This window comes from Lissotriton vulgaris, chromosome 1_1, assembly GCF_964263255.1.
Source record: "Lissotriton vulgaris chromosome 1_1, aLisVul1.2, whole genome shotgun sequence".
NCBI classification, from domain to species: Eukaryota; Metazoa; Chordata; class Amphibia; order Caudata; family Salamandridae; genus Lissotriton; species Lissotriton vulgaris.
In genome coordinates, this window is record NC_141685.1 from 1,567,064,354 (window position 1) to 1,567,089,502 (window position 25,149).

A 25,149-nucleotide genomic window follows, 5' to 3' on the forward strand; every position below is an offset into this window, starting at 1 on the left:
TCGACAAACAACCTCTTTTTGGAGCAGGTGGCACAGGCTCTAAAAAGGGCTTTTTTCTCCTTGTCAGACATGACTAAAAGAAATCCAAGTTGTTGAAAAAAGTAGTCAGAAAACTGAAGAAACTGAGCAGAGCTCAATGGAGACTCCCTTGCACAACGTGCGGTAGAAAATCTGAGGCTCTGAGCTTCTCTCAGGAAGGTTCTATGGGGTGAGGCTGCTCTGATTGGCTACTGCAGAAGTTTGGTCTCTTTTGCAAAAAGAGGTGGATAAGCTACAAAATGAGATGAGGCCTAGGCCTATTTTTTCACTTTGTGCTTACTACTATGGTATTTTCTATTTACCGAGGCTCCCATTCCGACGACGGGGAATGATACAAAGCATGGGAATCTATGAAAGTTCCAATACTGGGGCAAGTTTCTTATACCAATATTCCTGCAAAGTTGAAGAACCCATTTAGCTCTAGCGGCACTATATGCAGGACAAAAAAAAAATCACATGGATCTCTGTTTCTTCTACAACATTGCACCCAGGACATAACAATTTTTAGCACACACCCAATTGTTGGTAAATGCATAGAGGGGAAGCGTACCGAGCCTAAATTGCAGAAACAATTTCTTGGCTGCTAAAGGTTGAATAATATCTAGAGCAGACTCTAAGCTATAGTGCTGCTTTACATCTAGGAACCTGGAAGTGAGACTGGATGAGTCTACAGACTGAATGATACGTGCCAGTTTCTATTCTTTCAAAGCAGATGTTAAAGATTGTTTCGATATAGCAGCACAAGTCACTTCAGGTGCAGACCACAAGTCATTTCTCCCTATTTTGCGAAATTCATCCCGAACAATAGACAGCTAAGGAATCTTCCCCGCCCCCTAAATAAGCATAACTGATTTTAATTCCTCTCTATAGTTTTCTAATTCTGGCGTGCTCCATAGCCGTCGCCAATGAAGAAGTGGGCGAAAAGCGATCAAATCAGCAATAGGAGCAATGCCCAAGTCCATTCTTAGCGCAATTAGGGGAGTACATTGCAGGAGACCCACCAGTTGCCTAAAAAAAGTTGTTTTCCGTCACAGTTAAAATATTACTAGGACAGTGGCCCCAAAGTTCAGCTCTGTACATAGTGGCTCCCCTTGCTTGAACCTTGTATATTTCTGCGGGGGGGGGGGCAATAACTTTTACGGCGCAGCTACTATGAACTTTTAAGATCCCCCCACTTGCCTGAATAAGTTTTACATTTTCCTTGGTAATCTGCGGACCCCATTCCATTTTTTCATTCAGAGTAAGGCCCAAGTAGTCAATAACCGGGACCCTCTCTAGAGACTTGAAATCCAGTTTAGGGTCCAGGCAGTTGGTGGAGTCAGCATGGCAAACCATATACTTTGTGTTCTTTATGTTTACCTCCAGATTCCTTTTCTTACAAAACAAGCTAAATTCGGCTAGGACACGCTGCATTCCCATAGGTGTTTTAGATAGGAGCAGCGTGTCATCCGTAAACATCAATGCAGGTATTTTAAGGTTAGCAAGTTTTGGGGAATCTATATCCCTAACAGCTCAAAGATCCTTAATTAGACCGTTAAGAAAGAGGGAGAAAAGAGTTGGTGCAAGTACACAGCCTTGTCTCACTCCCTTCTCAACGGGGAAAGGGGCTGATAATTTACCACCATTCCCAAATCTTATCCTGCCAAAAGTGCCATCATGAAGGTGTTTAAGCTGTTGGCAGAGGTAAGGTGGTGCTCCCATCTCAAGCAGTAAGCTCCACAACTGGTCTCGATCCACCATATCATACGTGGCTGAAGTTTGGGTTCTTTCAAATGAGGTGGATAACATACTGTGTTGTTTCAGACCTATGAACTTTTGGCATTATATACTATATGTTGTATATTTTTACACTGTATACTGCTTTTTTAGTGGACCGAGGATTCTCACCCTGGGGATGGGTAATGATTTAAGCATGTGAATATATGTAAAGGACCCAATGTAGGAGAAGTATCTGCAAGGACCAGTTCAGATTGGATAAAGCAGCAGGCATCTACATTTTTGTTAGAAATAGACTGCCTGCAATGACCCAACACCTATATCGGTTTTCCTTGTGGAATGATAACATTTTTACTAATTTAGTAATCGGTTGCATACAATTAGCTATGCCTTTCAAGAATTCACACTACTGACAACTTCCGCAGTAAATTAGGTTTTAGATTTATTTTTATCTGGCAATTATACATTTTTTACAGGTGTTTAATTGTTTTGCAAACTGACTTACCTTGAGAGATTCCTTTTTTGTGAGCTTGCTTGAGGCAGATAAGTCCTTATCAGAGCCATTGTAAAGTTTTGATTCAGACTGAAATAATAAAGAAATCAGAGATATGAGCTTAAGAACTATTCACATTCAACATTTACAAAAACAGGGAGCTACAATAATGTGGCGCTCAACTGGTGTTAGGGAAGTCTACAAACACAATTTAGTAAGACACCAACTACAAGTACTCTGCATCCTTGGAGTCTAGTCTACAAATTGAGCGTTAACACCAACTTAATACAGTACGGAGCATTTAACCATCCGTGACAAGTCAAGAGCACCAATGCGATTTGACCACTGCCCGAGGTTCTCCCACAATCAGTTTTGTGTTTCTCTCTTCTACATGAAACACCCCCTACAATGGGGCTATGTTTCTGCCTGGACAGCAGATTAGTCAAAGGGTGGCATGTGCATCGGAGTTGATTAAATAGTGGGTGAGGCAAATATGGAAAAACCCAGGATCCCCCTACCCCAACTTTAAAGTAAACAATTCAAGCACAAGTCTTCTTAACTTTTTTACATAGCTTTAAACTGCCCCTTGTCATTTGCACAATAAATGAGCGGGTCTACAAATTTCAGTAGGTTTAGAGTAGTTGTCCAAAACATAAGATGACTTTGCATTGGACCAGCTATGGGTCAACCGTCTGGCAGGATGGGTGTTGATGAACAAATGATGTGGCATTTTTCAGTTTACATTCCTAAAGACAAAATGTACTATGCAAAATAGATTAAATAGAAAGTATGGTAAAACCGAGGAAGTGATGCATCGTGGACAGATTATGTGATGTTTTGTTAAGACTTGTGCAAAAGCACAAGCTTAAAGGGATACACAATGGATTAAGGAAGAATGATATTTCACACTACAAAAAAGTTGCACAACACGTAAAATTCTTCTTTACCAAAACTGGTTTGGGAGTGCAGGAATGTAGATTCATTTTAATGGTTGGTTGTTATCCTAATATTTGCACCAAAAACTATGACAATATTTTTTTAACAAAGCTTCTGTTTTTAAGGCGTTCTGTTACAAGAACTGAATTTGAAAATAATTTTTTTGTCAAATCATTTTAAAACTCATTGCATTAGAATTGTTTGTATGGATAAAATGAGATATTATCAGTAAGCAGGCTTTCACGTTTTCAACTGTGGCTAAAAGGGTTGTGAGTTACCTCTTTAGTGCATAGCCAGGTGGAGAACACACACAGGCTCCCACGGCCTGAGCATCAAATCAGACCGCTCAGACCAATCCCAGCACTTTTCTCATGCCGAGTATTGCCAGCATGGTAGCAGCGTCTGGATTGATGTAGGGAGTCGGGGAGCTTGTGCATGGAGTGCCGGGAGTCAAGAGGAGCAGAGGAACAGAATAGCACTGAAGTGGCGGCTGCCAGGTAAGTGCCATTGTATTTTTTCTTCTTCTTTTTCTTCCCTGTCCTGCCCCCCCCCCCCCCCTACTTTTACTTCACAGCAGCTGCCACTGCTGAATGAGCACCTTTAGGTTGGTCTCCCGCTTGCGTCAGTTGACAGATGAAAGAGGATATTTTTTTTTGATTGCCAGTTAACCCTAATGGGTCCTGAAGAGAAATTGCATACTGGATGGAAAGCAAGGCATTGCACTTGATAACTCCCCTTTATAAAATAATCATCAAGATATGTAAACAGACACATTTGACTGCACTGTATAAGGGATGCCACAAACACCAGACATTTTGTGTACACTTTTGGGGTGGTTGCCACCAGTTATAGTGATGGTCGGCTGGATGAATGAGGACATGGAAATAGGCATCCTTGAAACAGAGTGTTGCCATATAATACCCATGCTACAAAGACATAGGACGTTTTGCATTGTAATCATTTTAAAATGACTGGGGGTGATGTAGTAGCTTAGCGCTCTTAGATAGAGGATGGGGAGCACAGTTTTGCCTTCCTCTGGAATCAAATACATTGAGTACACCCCTTTCCCCTTTGCTATCAAACGGTGATCACCACTGCATCACAATGGCTTTATCAATCAGCACACCTCTTTATAAGGCCAAAAAAGTTATCATGCTGAGGAAGCTCCAAACTACAAAGACTGCTAAGAAACTGGCTTGATTATAGTAAAAAAAAGTATAAAAAAGTAAGCCGGAAAATGAGCCTTCAAGATATGCACAACTTAAACTCCAATGCACCCAAGCCTCCAATTGCCATATGTCATCGCTCCTCCAAATCAGAACAGAACTGAAAAGTGAACTTTTCATTCACCATCAACAGTGATCTAGTTCATTTGTGCTTGCAGCCTGAAGAGGCATCCCACCCAACTAGTCTTTCCTAGCTTAGTCTTAATGTACAACACACAGCCGCCTTTCCCATTAACTGTATAGCTTTGTGCTCCTTCCTCGCTAGGAATGCACTACATAAATTAATTTTTCTCTGGTTTGTAACAAAGGATGCTCTAAGCCTTCACCTCACCAGTGTCAGATCCATTTTTAATTTGGTGATGTGGGTACACCAATTTACTAGGTGACAAGTACTTGTTTACTACATCAGCGCCAGGCTTTGGCCTTTTGTTTCTTGCGCATGGTCATTAAGATACATTCTGTCATGGAGCCATCAGGAAACATTTGCCATCCACATGAGTAACACATGAGTGAAGGAGAATACTGTCACTGGCAACTGTATAAAGTTTCAGGTTCAGGCAGAGTACAAATTGACGGTGCAGAGTTCCAACGTTTCTGCTACCCTCATCTACAATACAAACTTAGAAAAGCTGCCTCAAAAATGAGGTCCTGTTGCCATTACTAACTTAGTGATTTTACACATTAAGACACAGGTATGAAATGAAAAAGATTTAGAGATCGCACATATGACCAAGAGCGTCAAGGTGCTAATGAAGAGTCATGCCAGGGGACTTGGCAAGGAGACTAGCTTGGTGTTCAAGATAAAATGTAGAACAGAGTAAAAAGACAGGTTTTCAAAGCCTTTTTGAAGGGGGTATGGAAATTCAGGAAAGTCAGTTCATGGGGAAGAGCGTGCCAGAGCTTTGCTGCTACAAACGGAAAGACTCTGCCTCCCCATTTAGTTTTACAGAATCTGGGGACCACAATCAAATTACAGTCTGCCGAGCGTAGCTTCCTAGTGGGAACATACCATTGAAACAAGGTTCAAATGTATTCCGGACTGGAGTTATGTAGGGCTTTAAGAACAATGCACAGTGTCTTAAACAGAATACACTTTTTTATAAGTGGCCAGTGAAGTTTGAGTAATCCTCCTGAGACTGACTATATGTTTAGGGATGTCTAAGGTCAGTCTCGCTGCTGCATTCTGTACTAAATGCAGCTTCGTCTGTGTTGTCTTTTTAATATCAAGATAAAGTGAATTGCAATAGTCAAATCTTGATAAGATCAGTGCCAGGGCTACTTGTTTGCGCGCATATAGAGGGAAGGAAGGAAAGCCTTATGCAGCATTCTGATGATCTAAAAACAGGTTGCAACTGTGCGGTTGACCTGAAGGTCCACCGCCAATTCAGTGTTCAGGATTGCTCCCAGATCTTTTGCCGATTGAGTGAGAGAGGGTAGGGTACCCCACATTTCCGGCCACCAGTTGTAGTTCCATAAAGTATGTTTACTTCCAAAGGTCAGGACCATCATCTGTGCACGGTTATAGGTATAGGTTAAAAAAAAGTCCTTTCTGATCTCTCTGGCAGAACAGAGGTAAACATGCTCTATGATACAGCAGACAAAAATATCCTTTACTCACGAAGCAATAAGTTGTGCTATAGGGAACCTGCCTTTGGATTGCCATTCTTGGTCCAACAAATCTGTTTTGTATTCTATAATACAATGGACTGGATTACTGTATATTGCATCCGCAATCTGAAGACTTGCCACTTTTGATTCACTTTGTTGAATTTTGTAGACCAATGCTGCTTTCTATTTGTCTATTAAACCCTTTGAATGTACTCAGACGTAGCTCTACTAATGAAATGAAATGAAAAATTACACTTGTATAGCGCATAACTACCCGGAGGCCTCGCAGCGCTTTTGACTGATTGCCTGTGGTGAGCTCAAGGTAGATCAACAAGCTTTTGCGAACAAGTGGGTTTTCAAGGCCTTTCTGAAGGACATACGGTTATTGTTCTCTCGAAGAGAGAGCGGGAGGGAGTTCCAAAGCTTGGCCGCAGTGTGGGAAAAGGAGCGACCGCCCCAACGAGCTTTGTTGATTTTAGTTGTAGTTGCTAGCTGTAAAAGAGCTAGAACGGAGGGCTCTGGACGGGGCATAGGGCTATAGCTATGGGGTGTAGGATTGCCGGGCCAGTGCAGTGAAAAGATTTGTGCAAAATGCACATGGCCTTGAACTGCACTCTGGCCACTACTGGGAGCCAGTGAAGTTCCTGTAGAGCTTTCTTAGCTGACTGCCAGCGGGGAATGTTATACAATAGTCGGGCGGCACAGTTTTGTGTAACTTGAAGCCTATGGGTCACTGCTGCCGGGGCTCCTATGTATAGGGCATTTCCATAATTATATGTATACTATACTAAACAAGTATACAGTGGTCTACTGTGACACATGGAGTCTGGGCTATGACCTCATGTCATAGAGGAACCATTTCATGGAGTATCTCTCTCAGGGCACACTGCATCTTATGTTTCAAATAAATTGGGGGCGGGATGCACCATTTTCCTTTAGTGACACTTCCCTCTCCCTTTTTTATTGCACTTATAAGCAATAGGACTTGGAACTAAATAAATGTATTGGCCCAATTACTGCACAGAATTCATCTCGTTTGTGATACACCGGACTGTCCAAAATAAAACTATCATGCACATTAGATTTTTATATAGATTTGAATTTCTGCTGATACCGAACCACTATTTAAAAACAATGTAAATCTTGTGGGTAAGCTTACTTTAAACAACTGACTACAGATAACTATTTATAAATCTAATTATGGTAATGACCACATGTTCTGCTTGGGAACTACTGAAGCAAACCCCGGGCATTTATCCCTATCCCACAACTACTTTTAGTGAGTTTACTCTAGGATGGAACACCCTGATTAATAGCTATAAGTGGTAGGAATGATCAAATGATTCATTCCTTTTACTTCTACCCTGGATGTGATGGAGTGGAAGTTTGCGCCTAACGCGACAAGCTCTATGTATGAACCTCGAGTATACTTGTAATAATACTAAACCACCTTGTTCGTCATTAATATTCCCTTTTTACAGTACACGCGGGTGTCCTAGAGATGCTTGCCTATGTGTTTACTAACTGTAACACCGCTTGCATATTCTAAAATGGCTGCTTCGCAGAAATTCAGTCTGCGCATGCGTCGGTCATACCCATGTGATGTGACGCACTCGCAGATTTGGAGGGAAAGAGTCTGCTCATGCACATTATAGCTGACCTGCCCGCTTGTTCGAACCATGCACTGTGCTTGCCGATGCTGCTTCGCATTTCTGTCTATTCTTGCACTAATTATTAAACGCTATAGATATTATAAAGTAAGGGGTGCAGGGTAGGAAAACCTGGTGTACAGTGTGTTCTGTTTTGCTGTGATATTAATTTGTTTTCGCTTACTTTTCATGTGACGCGCATACATTGGCCTGAATACGCATACCCGACTCCATATTGTAACCCGTTCCGACCCAGACACGTGACAAGGGAAAATCCACACTGTGCAGAAGCAAATCTCAGCCAGCTGGCTCCTGAAGCAAGATGCGCATGAGAACCTACCTAGGTTCTTGTCAAAGATGCTGACATTCACCTTGAACTGTGCAACAATGTATCAACTGCTGTATACACCCATTGTTTTTCCATATTCCTATGCCTGGGAACATGAACTCAGGGGGGCGGGTATTAAAAATTAATATTAATCGTGAGAACGTAGAATTTGGGAGGTAAAGGTGACCTAATCATTCCTCCTGACCAATCACAAGTTAGGACCCTGTTATTTGCAACATTTGTGGGTGGTCTGGGAACCCCAGAAGAGTATATCTAGCCTAGTCAGTTAGGGAGAAATTGTCCGACTTTTCCGAGTAGCAGACCTGTCACTGACCCCACGACTCTATAAGTGATTGATACAGAGAGCTGCGGAGTCCTCTGTCCGAATTTTCCACAAACTCCAAGGGGTGGAAATAGTCTTAAGTGCTGGCGAAGCACTTTTGCTTGGGGATTCGAGAACCCAATCGGGGTTATTGGCAGATTCCGTGCAGTAAGGGGCAGGACTCGAAAAATCATACAAAATGCACTAGACCTGCAGGTCTAGTAACATACAAAATTTCCTCGACCTAAGTGAAATGCACTTGACCTCTGACTCTGAAAGGAGAGCAAACATGACAAGTTGACTAGATTTACAAGCATTTTTATTGCTCATTTACTTTGTGAGCAATAAAGATGCCTTTAAATCTTGCTATCTTGTCACATTTCCTCTACTTTCAGAAGCAGAGGTCAAATGTCAGTTTGTCTTCCTACTCCAGAAAGGGCGAGTAGGACCTAAAAATAGCTTGTCCTGAATTAATCTAACTCGCCAATGCGAGCGGTCGAGTGAATTTTTCGAGCCCTGAGGGGGTAACGCAGGCGTTGCATCCGAAGCTGTGGGGGTTGGTCGTGCCCTTTGGTGAGCCCAGTCCTGACCCAGAACCTGAGGGGTATCCTGTCCTTGTTTCCGTGAGCTGCTACCTGCTCACCTACTGGTATCCTGATTCCTTGAGGGTCCTTGTCCTCGTCCTTCCCGAAACTGACCCGTGGCCAGGGTTAGTCCTCATTCTTGCCTACGTAAATATTACCTGTAGGTGTCTGTCATTTTATCCCTTCCTTCACTCTTAATAAAGCCTCTATGCACCTGATTTTGCTCTGATCTTTAATCTGATGCAATTGCAAACTGTTTATTAGTATGTACCTAATTTTTCCCCTTCCCTTAGGAGATATTTGAACTGTTTCTTTTGACGTGTGGTGCATTTTAGAAATTGCAATAAGACGTTAGCTAGATAGAATAGGAGTAGGGCTGAATTACGTATAGGCTTTAGAAATACACTGATTGGTGTGGTTTGAACTTGTAGTCCTTAGTATAAGTCTAAATTGAATAGCATGTTCCCTTTTTTTCCTACCCTTAGAAACTCCAATATCCCATAAATGGTGCTAGCGTTTTTGCATAGCTATTTCATCTTTGTGATTTTGCTTACTGATGTCCTTATCAGCATCTGTCTCATAATTCTGTCTCTCTAAAATTACTTTATATAAAAACCCTTAAAATACCTAAGGTGTCTGTGGTCATTCTAAAAGGTACATCAAATGTTGATTGAATAGATAAGTGATGTGTATTGGAACCCTACCCTCGTGCTCCTGGTCCATCAGGAGGAGTAAAATACCTGTGGTAAGTCAGGTATCCTGTTAGACGTGTCACAGGAGACACACACAATACTGATAATAGCGTGTAAAATCACCCGACTTGAAAATTGGGGTTTTGGAAAAACGCATACATGGGCCCAAGTGCGTTATAATCTGGCAGTCTGTATGGCCGGGTGACCTGCGCGCTCTATCAGATGCGTTAGCTCCATTTTTTTTACATGCCAATAAACATTAGCAGTGGGTGCTATTAACCAGCTATGTCCGAAATTAATGTTACCTGCATCACTCCGAAGATTCCCCAAACAGGATACGAAACAGACCAGGCTGCTGATAGTCATTTAGAGACACCTTTATTTGACTACCAAAGATTCCTGTAAGCCTGTATGATCATGGATCATGATACTGTGGATACAAATGTGGATGCTACCTATACTGTCTCTGGTATGACTGGAGCCTCACATTTGTTCATCAGTATCACAAATGGTGAACATCAAATGTAGTATGCAAATGTTACTCACCCTGCCTTACCTCACACAGCTTTCCCATCTACAACCAAGTGGGCCAGTACGCTCATTCAAGTCTGATTTCACTATCCCCAAAATACTCATCTCTCCCTTCCTTCTATCCACAAACAGACTCTGTGAATTTCAAAAGCATTCCTATCAAGCTTACCCATTAACAGAGTCTCCTTCACTGAAAATAACTAAGTACAATAGTTCTACCAGATTTCTACTGTGATAGATTAAAATGGATCAGGGGGAACCTATCAGCAGCTGAGGCAGGTCATTTGGGATGACACAACTAGCCTTCAAACAATAAGTACATGACAACTGAAAGTCAGTGGCCAAGCAGTGAAGTACATTGTCCCAGCTCAGATGAAAAGCTGCCTCTGTCCTCCAGAGTCAGAGTTAATTTTATGCTAAGATTTTAGAAAGTCTGGAAGTTGCAACCTCAACCAGTGATAGTACTCCCAAATCGCCCCCGGCCTGCCCCCCATCTATGATTTGTTTGAAGAGTATGCACATCATACAACTCATGCAGTAAAGGGTTTGGAACTAGACTACTTCTAAGGCAGACAACCTATAAGGTTCAATGAGACTTGCAGAGGAGACTGAAGCACTTCAATGTTTTCTATCATACACTGCACAAACAGAAAACTTTCTACATCGAACTTGGAAAGATTTGCCAATAAAGGTTACTAAAAGTGTCACAAATGATCTGTACTCTTTCTTATATCAATTGGTCCGAGGTACTTTATCATTACTTGATGAATCCCCAGTGAAGAATGATCGTCTTTACACATCCTCTCGAATGTCCTCCTTCAAAAATACTGTAAAGTTTATTTTTATCATGTCATCTTTATTGAATTTTTAAAACCAGCATGTAAAAACATCTGCGTATTGTTTCATAAATCGTGTGTGCTGTTGTTCAAATCTTCCAACAGATCATCAAACCTAATATGTCATTTGTTAACATTCATATTACCCTACTATCCACCCATACCGCAACTGGGGAAGTTCTCCTAGGATCAAGCAAGTCTATGTACTACATAACCAGTAGGCAAACTTTCTAATTAATCTCCATCCTAATCAAGCTTTTCTTGTTAAGATACATCATGATAAATATCAATATTTTATTCCCAACAGTAAAATACATTGAGTTTATAGATGTAAATGTCATGAGATTACAGGAAGGCCTTCGATTAAAATTTGATTAAGGGGGCCCCAAACCACTTAAATGCTTGCATAACTGTCCGTTAGTGCACTTGAGTCTCTCCATCACTACTATGTTATAGAGTCTGCGCGGCACCATAATGGGAGAAGCGGGGTGGAATCGCTCTTCCTCCAATGTGCAGTTACAGTGGTCTTTCGTAATCCCAGGCAATTCTGTATCAGTATCAGTTTGGTGTTTTAGCCTGGGGGACTAGAGACCAAGTAAAATAAAGGCCTAGTTGGGCAGTATGCGGCAGCCCAAAATCATTTTCACAGAAGCATGTACATCAGCCTAGAAGGATTACATTTGCTGGCAATCCCTCCAGATGTGCCTTATGTCTCCTTCCACTCCACATCACCTCCAACACAACCCACTACCTTGAGGTCAGCGTTTGTTCAATTTCATTGGACAGACATAACAGTCATAAATTACTTTGGAATAGGCTTTTTTAACGGCAATGCTATGGGAGTTTCTGTTGATGTCTTGCCATAAGGTGTGTCAACATTTCTCTTTCACCTACATGCAAATTAGTGTGTTACAACAAGCTTTGAAAGGTGAGGAAGGTTGTGGGGAAGAGCTAAGCAGTATATGCATTAGACAGTGATTTGTATCTCCAGCTGTTTTTACAACTTTTTTCAATCTGAGTTAGTTTTAGGGTGGCTGCTACTTTAATTGATGGATTAATGACCCCATGTCTTAATGAGGTGTAAAGGCAGCATTCGATTTCATCCATATGAATTTTGCATTTACAGGATTTCAAGGTCAGCACTTCATGACAGCGAAACAGTCTCATATGGTTAGGCAAGCACCCAGTTTCCATTTTTTTAATTGTCTCAATTCCAGGGTTGGTGTAAAGGCAGAATTGTGGTGTATCGAGGTATGTGGCTAGGGAAAGAAGGGGAGTGTTTTTGCTTTTGGTAAGGCTATCCCAAGTCACTAGCGTCATAGTCACTAAAAACTAATATAAGCATTAGGTCTATCAGGCTTGGACTTCCATATTACGTTGCAGATTGCCAATACAACCGCTCTCTATCCATGTGGATCCAATGCTTACCAGTCTCTCACAGTGATCAATCTGAAATATGCAGAGGTGGGATACCTTGTAGTAGAGTAAAAAATCAGGGCGAGCTAAACCCCCAGCTAATTTTGGGTGGCAAAACTGTTTATATGTTAATCTCTAATCTTTTTGGCTCCCATGAGGTACCTGTCTTCCCCTGCCGGTCTATCAGAACTGCTCCGCTTCCCATCCCCCTGTTTCTACTCCCCTCCCCATTTTCATCCATCCTCCATTGGGGACTTGTCCATATATGTTTCTCTATGCAACTGTAACTAAATATAACTATGCAAAACTGTTATTCTTGTTATCCCTGACCTCGGAGACCTGAGCAACATGGCTGATGCCCGGTGGAGCTGCTAGACAGCTATAGAGGAGTTTGGCCCTGGTTTCCCCCCCTTGGCCATCACCTACCCAGCCGGACATTGGGCACAGTTCTCCCAGTCTCCCCGCTGTGTGTCCTTCCTCCCCCTCCCTCCAACGAACTACTTTAAAATTGTTTTTGCCTGTGTTTTTTCTATGCTCTTGTAACAGATGTAATTTGTGTCTTGTAACTCAATGTTCCTCATGTAAAGCGCTCTGATACCTCCGGGTCTAGCCAGTGCTATATAAAACTCTTCAAATAAAAAATAAATAAATAAATAAATTAACTAGGATTAGTAGTGCAGGACTTTCATTAGTATGTTAATTGTTACTTTCTAAATTCTTCCAAATAAGGAAAGAAGCTCTGCAGCAGCCATCCCATACCGGTGCCAGGAGTTGAGTAAAATTGGTTTTATATAAGTCTTCTGGGTCTGGAGTGTTGTAAATGCCAAGGAAAATAATAGATTAATTGCCGCTTAAACTTATTTTGGGTGGTCAGTGTGGAAGCTTTAGTACGAGTGAGATTTAGGATTTAAGATTTACTTTAAACCCAGCCACATCCTCAAAATCTTCAAGCTGATGCTGTATTTGCAGTAGTGAAGTTGCTGGTGCTGTAAATAATGTGATTTTGTGTTCTACTTGGCCAAAGAGGATGCCTCTTATCTCATCTGCTCTATTTTTTACTAAGAGAAATTTAATGCTGAGGGTAGAAAACAATGAAGAGAGAGGGTGTACCCCTTTGTTTACCTTGCGCAAGATTCAATTGTTCTGAAAGCTTCTCATAGATCAAAATTCGCGATGTAGGCATTTAACAGCTTGCCAGCATCAATGAAGTAAACAAGGAGCCAAATCTATACTTGTCAAGAACCAGCGGTCAACCCAGTTGAAGCTTTAGCAATCAGATGCGTTATCATCCACATGCTGTCATGTGTTTGTCTGAATAGTAGAACTCCTGGCTAATCAGGGTGTTCTAGATTCGGAAGCAAGATTTTCACCCTGGGAGGCCAATATTTTGGTGCAAGTCTTGGAAACCAGGTTAATTAAAGCAATGGTCCATTAGGAGGAGAATTGTGTGGCGTTCTTCCCTGGTTTCAATTTCAGGGAAACGTGGGCTTCCCCCACTGTGGGTATGACTTTCGTTCAAGTTAAACAGCCTGCTCATGTGAGGCGCTAAACTGTAGTGAATGTTTCGTAGAAATCTGCTGCATAGCCATCTTGGCCATGTGCTTCATTCAGATAAAGTGATATGATGACTTATGACTTCCTCACCTGAGGTAGGGGCATCAAGTCAATCTCTGTGATTTTGAAAGAGTGATAGCTTCCATGTATTCAGCTTGTTGTTTACCTAATGTAGGATGAGGGAGAGATAATATTTTCGAAAGAAATACATTTTCTCATTCACTGAAGAGACCATCTAATCCGAGAGGCAATGTGTATCTCCCATATAGTTATGTTATATTGCCCTTCAAAGCTGCTTAGCTAGGTTTGCACTTACTTTACTACTGTGATCATGACATTTTCTGGAGCCAGAGGAGGGGGGAGTTCTGCTTTATTAATGGCTAACACATGTAACTTCCCATTTAGGGACATACCTTGAGGATTTGCTTTGTGTTCTTTTTCAGCCTGTGAGCAATGTTCTTACATAAGATTATGTTCCCGGCATCTTAACTTTTTAAAGTTTGAAAGTATTTATGTGCATTTGCCTAAAACTACTTTCAAATCATCCTAAAAGAGACTGTGTTTGTGCCAGTCACAGGATTAGCTTGAATATATTCAGTGATGTGCTCTTGCACCTCAACAACTAACACTGGCTCTCTGAGAAAGGCTGGGAGGAATATCCATCACCTCAGGGTAATATTATTAAGTCCGACGAGAGGATTAATTTTATTAGACCAGGGCCTGAAGCATGGTCTGAAGTTACTTTCTGGTAGATTTTGGAATTGTATATTACAGGAAGTGAGGACATTGCTCATTAATATGCAGTAGATACTGGAGTAGGTTCTGTGTGTGTGTGTGAAAGGAAAAAAATATTCTATTTGGTTTATGTGGTATTCTCTCCATAAATCTCTTAGGTACATGGCACCTACGATGTTTCACATTTTTTTGAAAGGCTCCTGAATGTGGCGATGTGGAACCTGATCTGCCTAAGTATGTGTTCCAGACAAATAAAATATCCTGAAACTTATATACTGCAAAGTCCCTAAGCATATTAAAGAAATAAATTACAAAATCAGAGTCTTGACAGCATTTGGGATTTATAATATAGCTAATTTAAGTAATCTAACCTGCAAATACTCCGAAACTATGACACATCTGCCCTCCTTTTCAGTTTTATGGGCTTTGGGATTGAAGTTGAGTGATGTATGGAAAGAAATAGTCACACTGTTGTGTTTCGTATTGGCTGATGACCGACACTTAATCACCAAAGCCTCCAAGCCATTTAGCAGGGGGAGAAAAACGTAGGGACCATGAGAGAGAGGGAAAAGGAGGTGACTTGGTGGGGGGATGAGGGGTACATAGTGAGATTCAGACGCGCAACACCCATTGGGCTGAACGGGCTTCAGCCCTTTCCCCCCCCCCCCCCCCCCCCCCCTCCCCCGTCGTCATCTTCAGCCCGGGCTGCCAAGGTTCAGATGACAGCCCGACACACTTTCCTGATTTACAATGATGCAAAATAATGAAAGTATGAAAACCGTTTCTCCAGTTTCATTTGTATTGAAGGCTCCACTTTTATTCTCGGATGCTTTAGTATCCGAGATTGTGATTTAATGACCCCTTCCAAGAGGCCCAGAACCATCCCGAGCCAGCCGCCTCTGAAGGTTTCAGTGACCCTCCCTGCCCCCTAACTTTTGTTTTCTTTCAGCGTGGTGCCACCGAGGTGATTTCCTTGCCTGAAGCAGGGATTTCACCTAAGCACGTTTGATGTGCGGTGCAGCATGGAGTGTGAAGATGTGCACAGCAGGGAGATATGACGCCAGCAGGAATTCCTTTACAAAGGAAAAGCGTCACCTGCACTGGCCGTCCCTTTCCCCCTGCTGTGCACATCTTCGCACTCTCCGCTCCAAGAGTCCTGTTGTGTGAGCTTGTGTTTCACGACTCACCTCTAAAGTGAGGCCTCGCCTGCCCTGCGCATTTTAGACACAGCTTTTCGAGGAACACCTCAACTGATTTTTTAGGTCTCGCCTGTCGATGCGCATGCGCATCGAGCAAGGCGAGAGTATTGCGAGTTATCCGCTCTTTATCTGCACTGCAAGGAATCGTGGCGATTCCTTGCAGTGCCCGTGACTTTTAAGGTCAATGCGCATGCGCATTAAGCTTATGCGCATGCGCATTGACCTTAAAAGTCACGGGCGCGTGCACGTCCGTGTTTGTTTACCCGCTCCGCCCCCTCCCGCCGTGTCGCATTTCTCCTCCCCCTCCCCTCCGTCTTGTACTCACCTTCTCTCTCTCCCATCCTGGTATCTCTCTCTCACCCTTTCTCCTCCCACCCTGCCGTCTCCCTCACCCCCCTACCATCTTCCCGTCTCTCTCACCCTCTCTCTCATCCTGCCGTCTCTCTCACCCTCTCTCCCAGCTCGTCAGCCAGGCTCCCTCTGACAGCCTCCCGCCTTCACTGCCCGCGTAGAAGATACCGTCCGTGTTTGTTTACCCGCTAGCTCCGGTTGCACGCGTCTGCCTAGTCTTTTTCCTCTCTCAGAGGTCTTCGGCAGGACGCGCTGTTTTTAAAGGGGATTCAATTGGATAATTGGCATCAGCTTTGCCACAAGTCCGCGCCTTCGTATTATGTATGTGTTCCCCGGCGTTTTGAACGCGCCATCTTGGAGGGGAGTAGTTCCTACCGAAATGCGTTTTGTAGTACTGGCCAAACATTTCTCTCGTCATGTATATGTTAAGGATTGGGCTCATTGATTATTTTTATATTATAAGATAGAATCCTATTTATTTCGTAATTCCTATCGGCATATTAGCATGGTATCGGCATACTGACATGATGTGTGTATTGGCCGATCCTTTTTTTTTCCCCGCGCCATCTTGGGAAGGGGTGAGCTTCGGAGCCACGACTCGCTGACCCACTCACTGGCCCTGCCAGTTTTCCAATTTGCTTCCCTGACACATTATGTCCTTTTCGAGCTTCGGTCCACGGGTGTCACACTCACACATGTCCGCACTTGACTCTCACGGGGTTCTCGAAGACCTCCAGGCAGACTGGGCACGTGAACCGGGAAAGTGGGTCGACAGGTAACGAGCCAAATGCACCTTCCTGCTGCTGTCTGCCTAACTCCATCGCCATCATCATACACTTCCGCAAAAACCGCTGACGTCTACGGTGACAACCCGAAGTCCCGCCCACTTTCCACGCCTAAAACCCAATCGCTGCACTGCGCATCCTGTGCTGCGTGACGTCACAACCAGGAACTTAGAGTGGGTACTGGCGGGGTGGGCCTGGCATAAAAAGCATACAGGTTGAGCTCACCCCTTCAGTTTACCGACTGTTGCCACGCTGATGATAATGGCCACATGATGACGCTCACGTAACCATCAGGACCAAACAAAAACCAACGCGGAAAAGGGAGTCTCTCAATGACGGTCCACAGCCGTTCATTTGTTCCGGCAGCTTTCTTCTCAGGAGTCGTCTTGTAAAAATGCTCCAGGTGAATAGATTGTTGGAAGGATCGTTAAACGGAATGTCCTCTATTTGTGTGTGAGGAATGAATGATTTACTGTTACCCCTCACCCTCAATCCCTCACCCATACTCACCCACACTCACCCACCCTCACCCACCCTCACTCACCCTCACTCACCCTCACTCACCCTCACCCTCACTCACCCTCACCCTCAACCCCTCACTCACCCTCACTCACCCTCACTCACCCTCAACCCCTCACCCACCCTCAACCCCTCACCCTCACTCACCCTCAACCCCTCACTCACCCTCACTCACCCTCAACCCCTCACTCACCCTCAACCCCTCACTCACCCTCACTCACCCTCAACCCCTCACTCACCCTCACTCACCCTCACTCACCCTCACCCACCCTCAACCCCTCACTCACCCTCACCCTCACTCACCCTCAACCCCTCACCCTCACCCACCCTCAACCCCTCACCCACCCTCAACCCCTCACCCTCACTCACCCTCAACCCCTCACTCACCCTCAACCCCTCACTCACCCTCACTCACCCTCACTCACCCTCACCCTCACTCACCCTCACCCTCAACCCCTCACTCACCCTCACCCTCACTCACCCTCAACCCCTCACCCTCACCCACCCTCAACCCCTCACCCTCACTCACCCTCAACCCCTCACTCACCCTCAACCCCTCACTCACCCTCACTCACCCTCAACCCCTCACCCACCCTCAACCCCTCACCCTCACTCACCCTCAACCCCTCACTCACCCTCACTCACCCTCAACCCCTCACTCACCCTCAACCCCTCACTCACCCTCAACCCCTCACTCACCCTCACTCACCCTCACTCACCCTCACCCTCACTCACCCTCACTCACCCTCACTCACCCTCAACCCCTCACCCTCACCCACCCTCAACCCCTCACCCTCACCCACCCTCAACCCCTCACCCACCCTCAACCCCTCACCCTCACTCACCCTCAACCCCTCACTCACCCTCAACTCCTCACTCACCCTCACTCACCCTCAACCCCTCACTCACCCTCAACGCCTCACTCACCCTCACTCACCCTCACCCTCAACCCCTCAGCCTCACCCTCACTCACCCTCAACCCCTCACCCTCACTCACCCTCAACCTCATGCTAAAGATTTACAAAAAAAACCATAAACAATTCTAAAAGCACTAACTCTAATGCTGCGAGACCTATTGCATTTCTAATGCTTGTTTTCTCAGGAGCTGTCCTTACTTGTATCCAGTCTGTACTTGGAGCATTGCTCGATACGCAGATCTGCACGAGGAGAGGAGACAGATTGCAGTGGTAAATGTTAGAGGGCTGTGTTAAGAGCACCAGACTTGCGTCCTGTGGGTCCTGTACGGGCATTCTTCATGTGACCCGGCGCTGTACGCGCAGTACATCCCAGGTTTACACGCATCAGTTTCCCGACTGAACACAGTGAATAGGGGCGCACTATTGTTGGGGTGGAGAGGAGCTGTGAATGTGCGTTAGCACGGATATAGCACCTATTGGGGTTTGGCACTGGTAACAGTGCTCGTGCTGGCAATGAAAGCGGCACATTGAGGTAGGGTGCATGGAAGCACCTACAGTTGGTACCTGGGGTTGCACTGTCGCCAGATGCGGCAACAGTGGCCCAACTTCTAATAGGAAGGGGCTACCAGCTGAGCAGAAAGCAACTCTAATTTAATGCTTGACTGGTCCGTTCTATAATCAATCCGATTTTATTATTTTAACACATCTTGCCACGGGAGGGCGTTACTTGATTGCAAATAACATGTTGGGCCGTGGTACCCCACAATGTTTGTGCATCGATGGATGTAGGTGCTTGGATTCGGTTTCTGCACTCCTGTGTGGGCTGTAGGGTCACATTGTGAAGTGAGAGCAGAGATCCTGCATTGAGAATGATGGCTGTGAAGTTGTGCGACACCTGGTGTGTCCTCACCTTACACCAAAGGTGTAATGGAGGTGGTGGTCAGGAGCGCGTGCTAGGCCTCAGTTCAGCTGTGTGGGCTTGGGGCAGTGATGCCTCCGATACCTGCCCCCATGTCTGCTGAGTGGGCTGGACAGTGGTACCATGGAAGGGAGGTACTTGCAAGTGGTGCTGTTGCAAAGCAGATCGTAGCCTCATTTTCAGCAAGTGGCCTTGAGTCGGTGGTGCCCCTGGTATGTCCTTGCAAGAGATGAGATGCTGATGTGAAGCAGAACAAGCCCCCTTATCTGCTGAGTGGCGCCACAGGTTGGGGGGGGGGGTCCCTGGGATGTTGTTTGAAGCATATGGGGCCCATTTCTAATACATCCAGTCAAGGGGTAGGTTGGCCTTATTAAAGTAGTCCGCAGTACTGTAACAACAGATGATGGCCAAATATATCTACCATGTCCTTGGTTTGGATTGGTGGTATGTGTATTGTAATCAGGTTCGTAAGTTTATTTGTGGATTTTTTGTATATTTTCACGTTTTTCTTCGATTTACCCTCTATCTCAATAAAGACCGATAATACCTGCAAATCTTAAACATTCACTGTGCAGTAATTCAATTGTTACATCATCATAATACACAATTTAAGAACATAAAAATAAATAAAAAAATTTTGTTGCGCGCACTGCATCGCATTTGGCGATGCAGTGCGCGCAACGAAATTCGTTTTATTTATTTTTATGTTTACTTACCTGTATTTGGCTGTATTCCATAGTTTACTACCCCACACCCTGCCCCTTTCCACACCACATCACCGCTCGGCAGCACTTCCACCACTGACCGCTACTGGTTCTTTGTAAGAATTTCCTCCATCTGAAGCCAGGCCCAATTTGTTAAGCTGATACATAACAGCAGGCTTGTTCGCAGGCCATAAGTCTAGACTAGGATAAATACTTTTTCTTAGTTTCATTTCATATTTTGTTTACTAGACAATTTGGCTTGGTTGTGGTCTCATTTTGTTATTTTCTTCATTCTTTAGTATTATTTGGCCATTTGTTAAACATGTACGCCTGGAGCCTCTTGGTGCTATAGATATGAAACTGATAACAGATTCAGCTTGGTGGAAGGAATTATAGTGTGAAAATACAGGTTTTTTTTGCTTTTTCCTTTATTTCAGGCGGGATAGTGGTCTGTAATGGTACGGAATAATCTAACACCTTACACAAACACACAAGTACAACACCATTTGAAAGTCTTAGTTTATTAAATGCAACTTTGTTCTACATAGATTCCCTTCCTAATGCATTTAGATACCTTTCATGTACTTACATATCTTTATATTGATTACTTTGCACTACCCTAGATCTCACCATATATCTCTCGCAATATATTCCCTACCTCCACTCTGACTCATCTCAAACCTCTCTCTAATACTCTCTCCAATGCACCGCCCTATTTCTAACCCTATACCTCTATCAGTATATTCTCTACCTTCACTCTTTCATTCATCCTAAACCCAATACTCTTCTCTCCTCTACCCCTCCTTCCATCATCTCATACCTCTTTTACTATTCAGATCTCCCAAACAAGCCTTTCAAAACCCTTCCCTCTGACTCTTCTACCTCCATCCCAAACCCCTTCCTACTGCTATGAACTCCCCCAAAAAACACATTCTAGACCCTTCCTTTTTCTATCCCTCCACTATTCCTTTTCAATACAAATAAAAGACTGATTTCCACCACTCAGATTAATTTCATATTTCCCTATATCAGTCCCCACTAATTCTGTTTGGGTTCCAGAGTAGCGTGCTACCCGCCAAAAAGCGCTTCAACACTTCATATGGGGGAGTAAGTGCTATATAAATGCAAACCTTTTTCCTCTTCTATCCCTGTGCTATCCTTCTCAATCCAAATAACAGACTAACATGTCCAGTGCTCAAATTACTTTCATATTTCATTATACTAATTCACCACTGATCCTCTATGGGTCCTAGAGTAGCGTGCTACTCACCGAAAAAGCGCTTTATCACCTCATCAGGGTTAGTGAGCGCTATATAAATGCAATTATAATAGGAGCTGCGCCAGCCGAAGAGGTGAGGACTGGAACTTTGTGACAGGGATGCAATTACCAAGTTCTGTGTTTTTGCAGTGTCAACAGCCTGGCAATTGACCTGTCTTTTGAAGAACAGCAAAATGTAAATGCTTTATTAGTTCTCATGCACCCTCTGAATTCCAGCATGGTGATGATGGGGTTGCTGCTGCACAGCACCCCACCTGCCACTACTTCCACTGCCTATACATTAAAGCACCATGCTTTAATGTCTGTGCTGCCAATAAATTAATGTTTGTTGGTGCTATAGTTTGTAACAACACTTCAAATGGACACATTGCAAAATCTCAAATTCCTTCTCTGTCTTGGCGGGGTGGACAGCGTCCCCTTTTTTGTGTGAATTATATCTGCGAATAGTCTAGGTTTTTCAGAGAGTAGCATGTTGTTCTGGGCTCTTTTGACCCAGTTTCATGGGCATTCCATTAGAAAAAAGGGTGTAATTTTAACCATCTACATAATATCGTTGTGAGACAATTGAATGTATTTGAGTGACACTTTATTGCAAGATGAACACATCCCTTGTCTGTTATATAAATGGTTCACATTACCCTCTGTTCTCCAATTGAATTCTCATAAAACTGATTGTTTCGAATGCAGAATTTGCCATTTCTTTTTCTTAGCTTGGCCTGAGCATTACCCGATCCTGATTGTCTGCCATTTTAGCCCCGCCCCCATTGATTAACATGTTAACCACGCCCCTTTGTATGTCATGTTAGCCCCCCCGAACTTAAGACCTAGTTGCGCCCCTGCTGAGATCCCCCTGCAATCCTAATCCCCACCAAATTGTAGTAATAGACTCCGTAGGCGCTGCAGGGTTCAAACAAGATTTATTCAGAAACAGCTACACAGCAGACAGACAGGAGAGCAAGATGGTTACACGTTCAACTCCAACAGCTCTCCAAACCATTTGAATATAGACAATCCAACAGCAAAGCAACCCAAAATTCTACACACAGAGGCCTGGAATGGAACATTAAGACCAGGCACTGCAGCACAGGGCTGCGTGCTAACAGAGATAGGAGGGAAGATACAACATAACCTCCTTTCTCAATAATATTAAAAAAAAAAAAAAAGAAAAGGATGAAATGGAAAACAAAACACATTAAAACAGAAGAAAATATGAAGTGCAATTTTTAGATAAAATGAAACAGTTCAAAAACTGCATCTGTTAGGAACAATTCTTGATCTTGTGCTCCTTCTTAGGGAAACCCCAGAAGGTACAGTAACCTCGGGAGGACCAGCTGAGAAGGATAGAGTGACATTCCTAACTTTGACAATTTTTCCAACATTCCACCACTTTCCTCCTTCAACTTGAACAGCATTCCTACCTACCCTTGTGACGGAAATGGGAGGACCAAACTTGCTCTCACCCTTCTTTACAGATAAAGATGATTTCACGAGTACAAGATCACCAACAACCACGGGAACAAACTTGACAGCTTTCTTGTTGTCAAACCAAGACTTTTGCTTGGATTGAGAGCTGGCGACATTACCTCCAGCCAATTCCATAAGAGTGTCAACATCTGGAATGGATTTGATTTGTTTGTTCATCCAGGCAGGTTTGAAACTAGTGTTAGCTATCCTTCCTCTTAAAAGCTGGAAGGGAGACACCTTGGTCTTAGAGAGTGGGGTGGTCCTGTAGTACCAAAGCATGCAATTAAGGGAAGCGGGAATATCACAATTACGAGATCTGGCGCACCTAATGCAGTCACCTACAACCTTGTTCATTCGCTCAACAATTCCATTGGACTGGGGGTGGTAGAGAGAGCTCTTAATATGTTTAATGTTGCAGGACTGCAGAAAAGATTCAAAATTGGCACTGGTAAATTGGGTAGCATTATCCATCACCATGGTATCAGGGAACCCCTCCCTAATAAAAACCTCCTTGAGGAAAAAGATAACTTTAGCAGTGGAGACTTCTTTAAATAGTTTTACTTCAGGCCATTCTGAGACATAGTCAACAAGCACTAAGATAAAGCGACACCCACCAGGCAAAATTTCCAGAGGGCCCATGATGTCCAACCCCACCTTGGACCAGGGTTCAGAGAGGCATTCAATCGGAAGAAGGGGTGGTGTAACAACTTTCAACCCTTTGTCAGCTGAACGGCAAGTAGAACACATAGCAACAAATTCATTAACATCACAGTCCATAGAGGGCCACCAGAAACAATCACGGACACGTCGTTTGGTGAGCGTGGACCCTAAGTGTCCTTTGTGTGCTTTAGTGATAATATCTTTTCTGAGACTTTGTGAGGGAATAAGTTTGTCATCACGTAATAAAACACCACCCTCCAAAGAAATCTCAGATTCCACCTTCCAGGAGGGTTTTAGACAGAGAGAACGTGTTCTCTGGGCCATCCTGACCTGACAAACTCACAACACGCTGCAAGAGATCATCAGCAAGAGCCTTCATCCAACTCTCTTTAGTGCCGAGACCATGCTCAGGTAAATCAAGAGGCCACAGGCAATCATCAGAGTCTTCTTACCCCACATCAGCAAGAACAGACTCCTCTCCGTTATCATTCAAGGGAAAACTAGACAAATAATCAGCTCTGAGATTTCTACCCCCAGAGACATGAATGACATCGAACTGGTACTGCATGAGGCGAGATACCATACAGAGGATTCTCGGGGAACAACATTTACCAGTGCCAGCTCCAAAGTATGTTAATAAGGGGCTTGTGGTCAGTCCTCAACAAGAAACATCTTCCCCAGACATAGGGACTGAAATTTACGATGGCCCACAAGCAAGACAAAAGTTCCTTCTCAATGACCATGTACTGAAGCTCTCATTCCTCAGAACTCTGGAGGCAAAGGCGACCGTGTTTTCGGCATTACAGGCATTTTGTGTCAACATGGCCCCTAACCCAACTTGACTTGCATCCACAGGTATGCAGGAGGGTAAATCTGGGTCAAAAGGCTTACGCTCACTACTTTTAGTGAGGAAGTCTTTAAAACACTGCAAAGCAGTCTCACATTCATTAGACCATGCAAACACTACTCCTTTACTAATAGGGCACTAATGGATCTTACAAGAGTGGCATAATTCAGAACAAACTTTGAATAATACTCCAGCAAACCAAGTGAAGACTTGACTCCAGCCTTATCAGAAGGAGCGGGAGCTTGGATGATCACATCCAACAGTCCTTGCCTGGGCCTGATTCCCTCACCAGAGATTAAGTGGTCTAAATATTCGATTTCATCGCTGAGAAACTTGCATTTTTCGGACTTCACAACCATACCGAGATTCTTGAAAATATCAAGCCCCCGATCGAGTAATGAATTAGTAGTTGGGATAGCTTTAAAGTAGATTAATACATTGTCTTGAAAGACAAGTACCCCATCAATCCCACCTAACCTATGATGCATGTCTCGTTGAAAAACGGAAGCCGCGGAGGCAAGTCTGAAGGGCATACGTTTGTACTGAAACGTGCCTAAGGGAGACACAAATGCTAAAAGAGGACGTGCTGAAGGATCCAACTCTATCTGATGATAAGTGCTGGCTACGTCCAGCTTTGAGAACAATTCGAGACCCTCTTATACTAGCAAACAAATCACATATTTTTGGCAGCGGAAGAGTCAACCCAGATCTCCCTGTTGAGAGGCCTGAAGTCCACGCAGACACGCAATTTGCCACATTTCTTGCGCCCAACGACCAATGTTGACAACCAGAGTTACGACTATGTAGGTTCAATGATCCCTTGATCACACAGAGACTTGA

At 43.9% G+C, this 25,149-nt stretch overlaps 1 protein-coding gene across 4 annotated transcripts in view; it reads right to left on the minus strand.

The window, feature by feature from the left end:
* OSBPL8 (oxysterol binding protein like 8) overlaps positions 1–25,149 on the minus strand; it is a 1,216,063-nt gene that overhangs the window by 256,334 nt on the left and 934,580 nt on the right. For all 4 annotated transcript variants that reach the window (XM_086918072.1, XM_086918074.1, XM_086918073.1 and 1 more), the window contains one exon: positions 2,261–2,338. In XM_086918072.1, the coding sequence (XP_086774198.1) occupies positions 2,261–2,338 (78 nt within the window). The remainder of the gene's footprint in view (positions 1–2,260; positions 2,339–25,149) is intronic.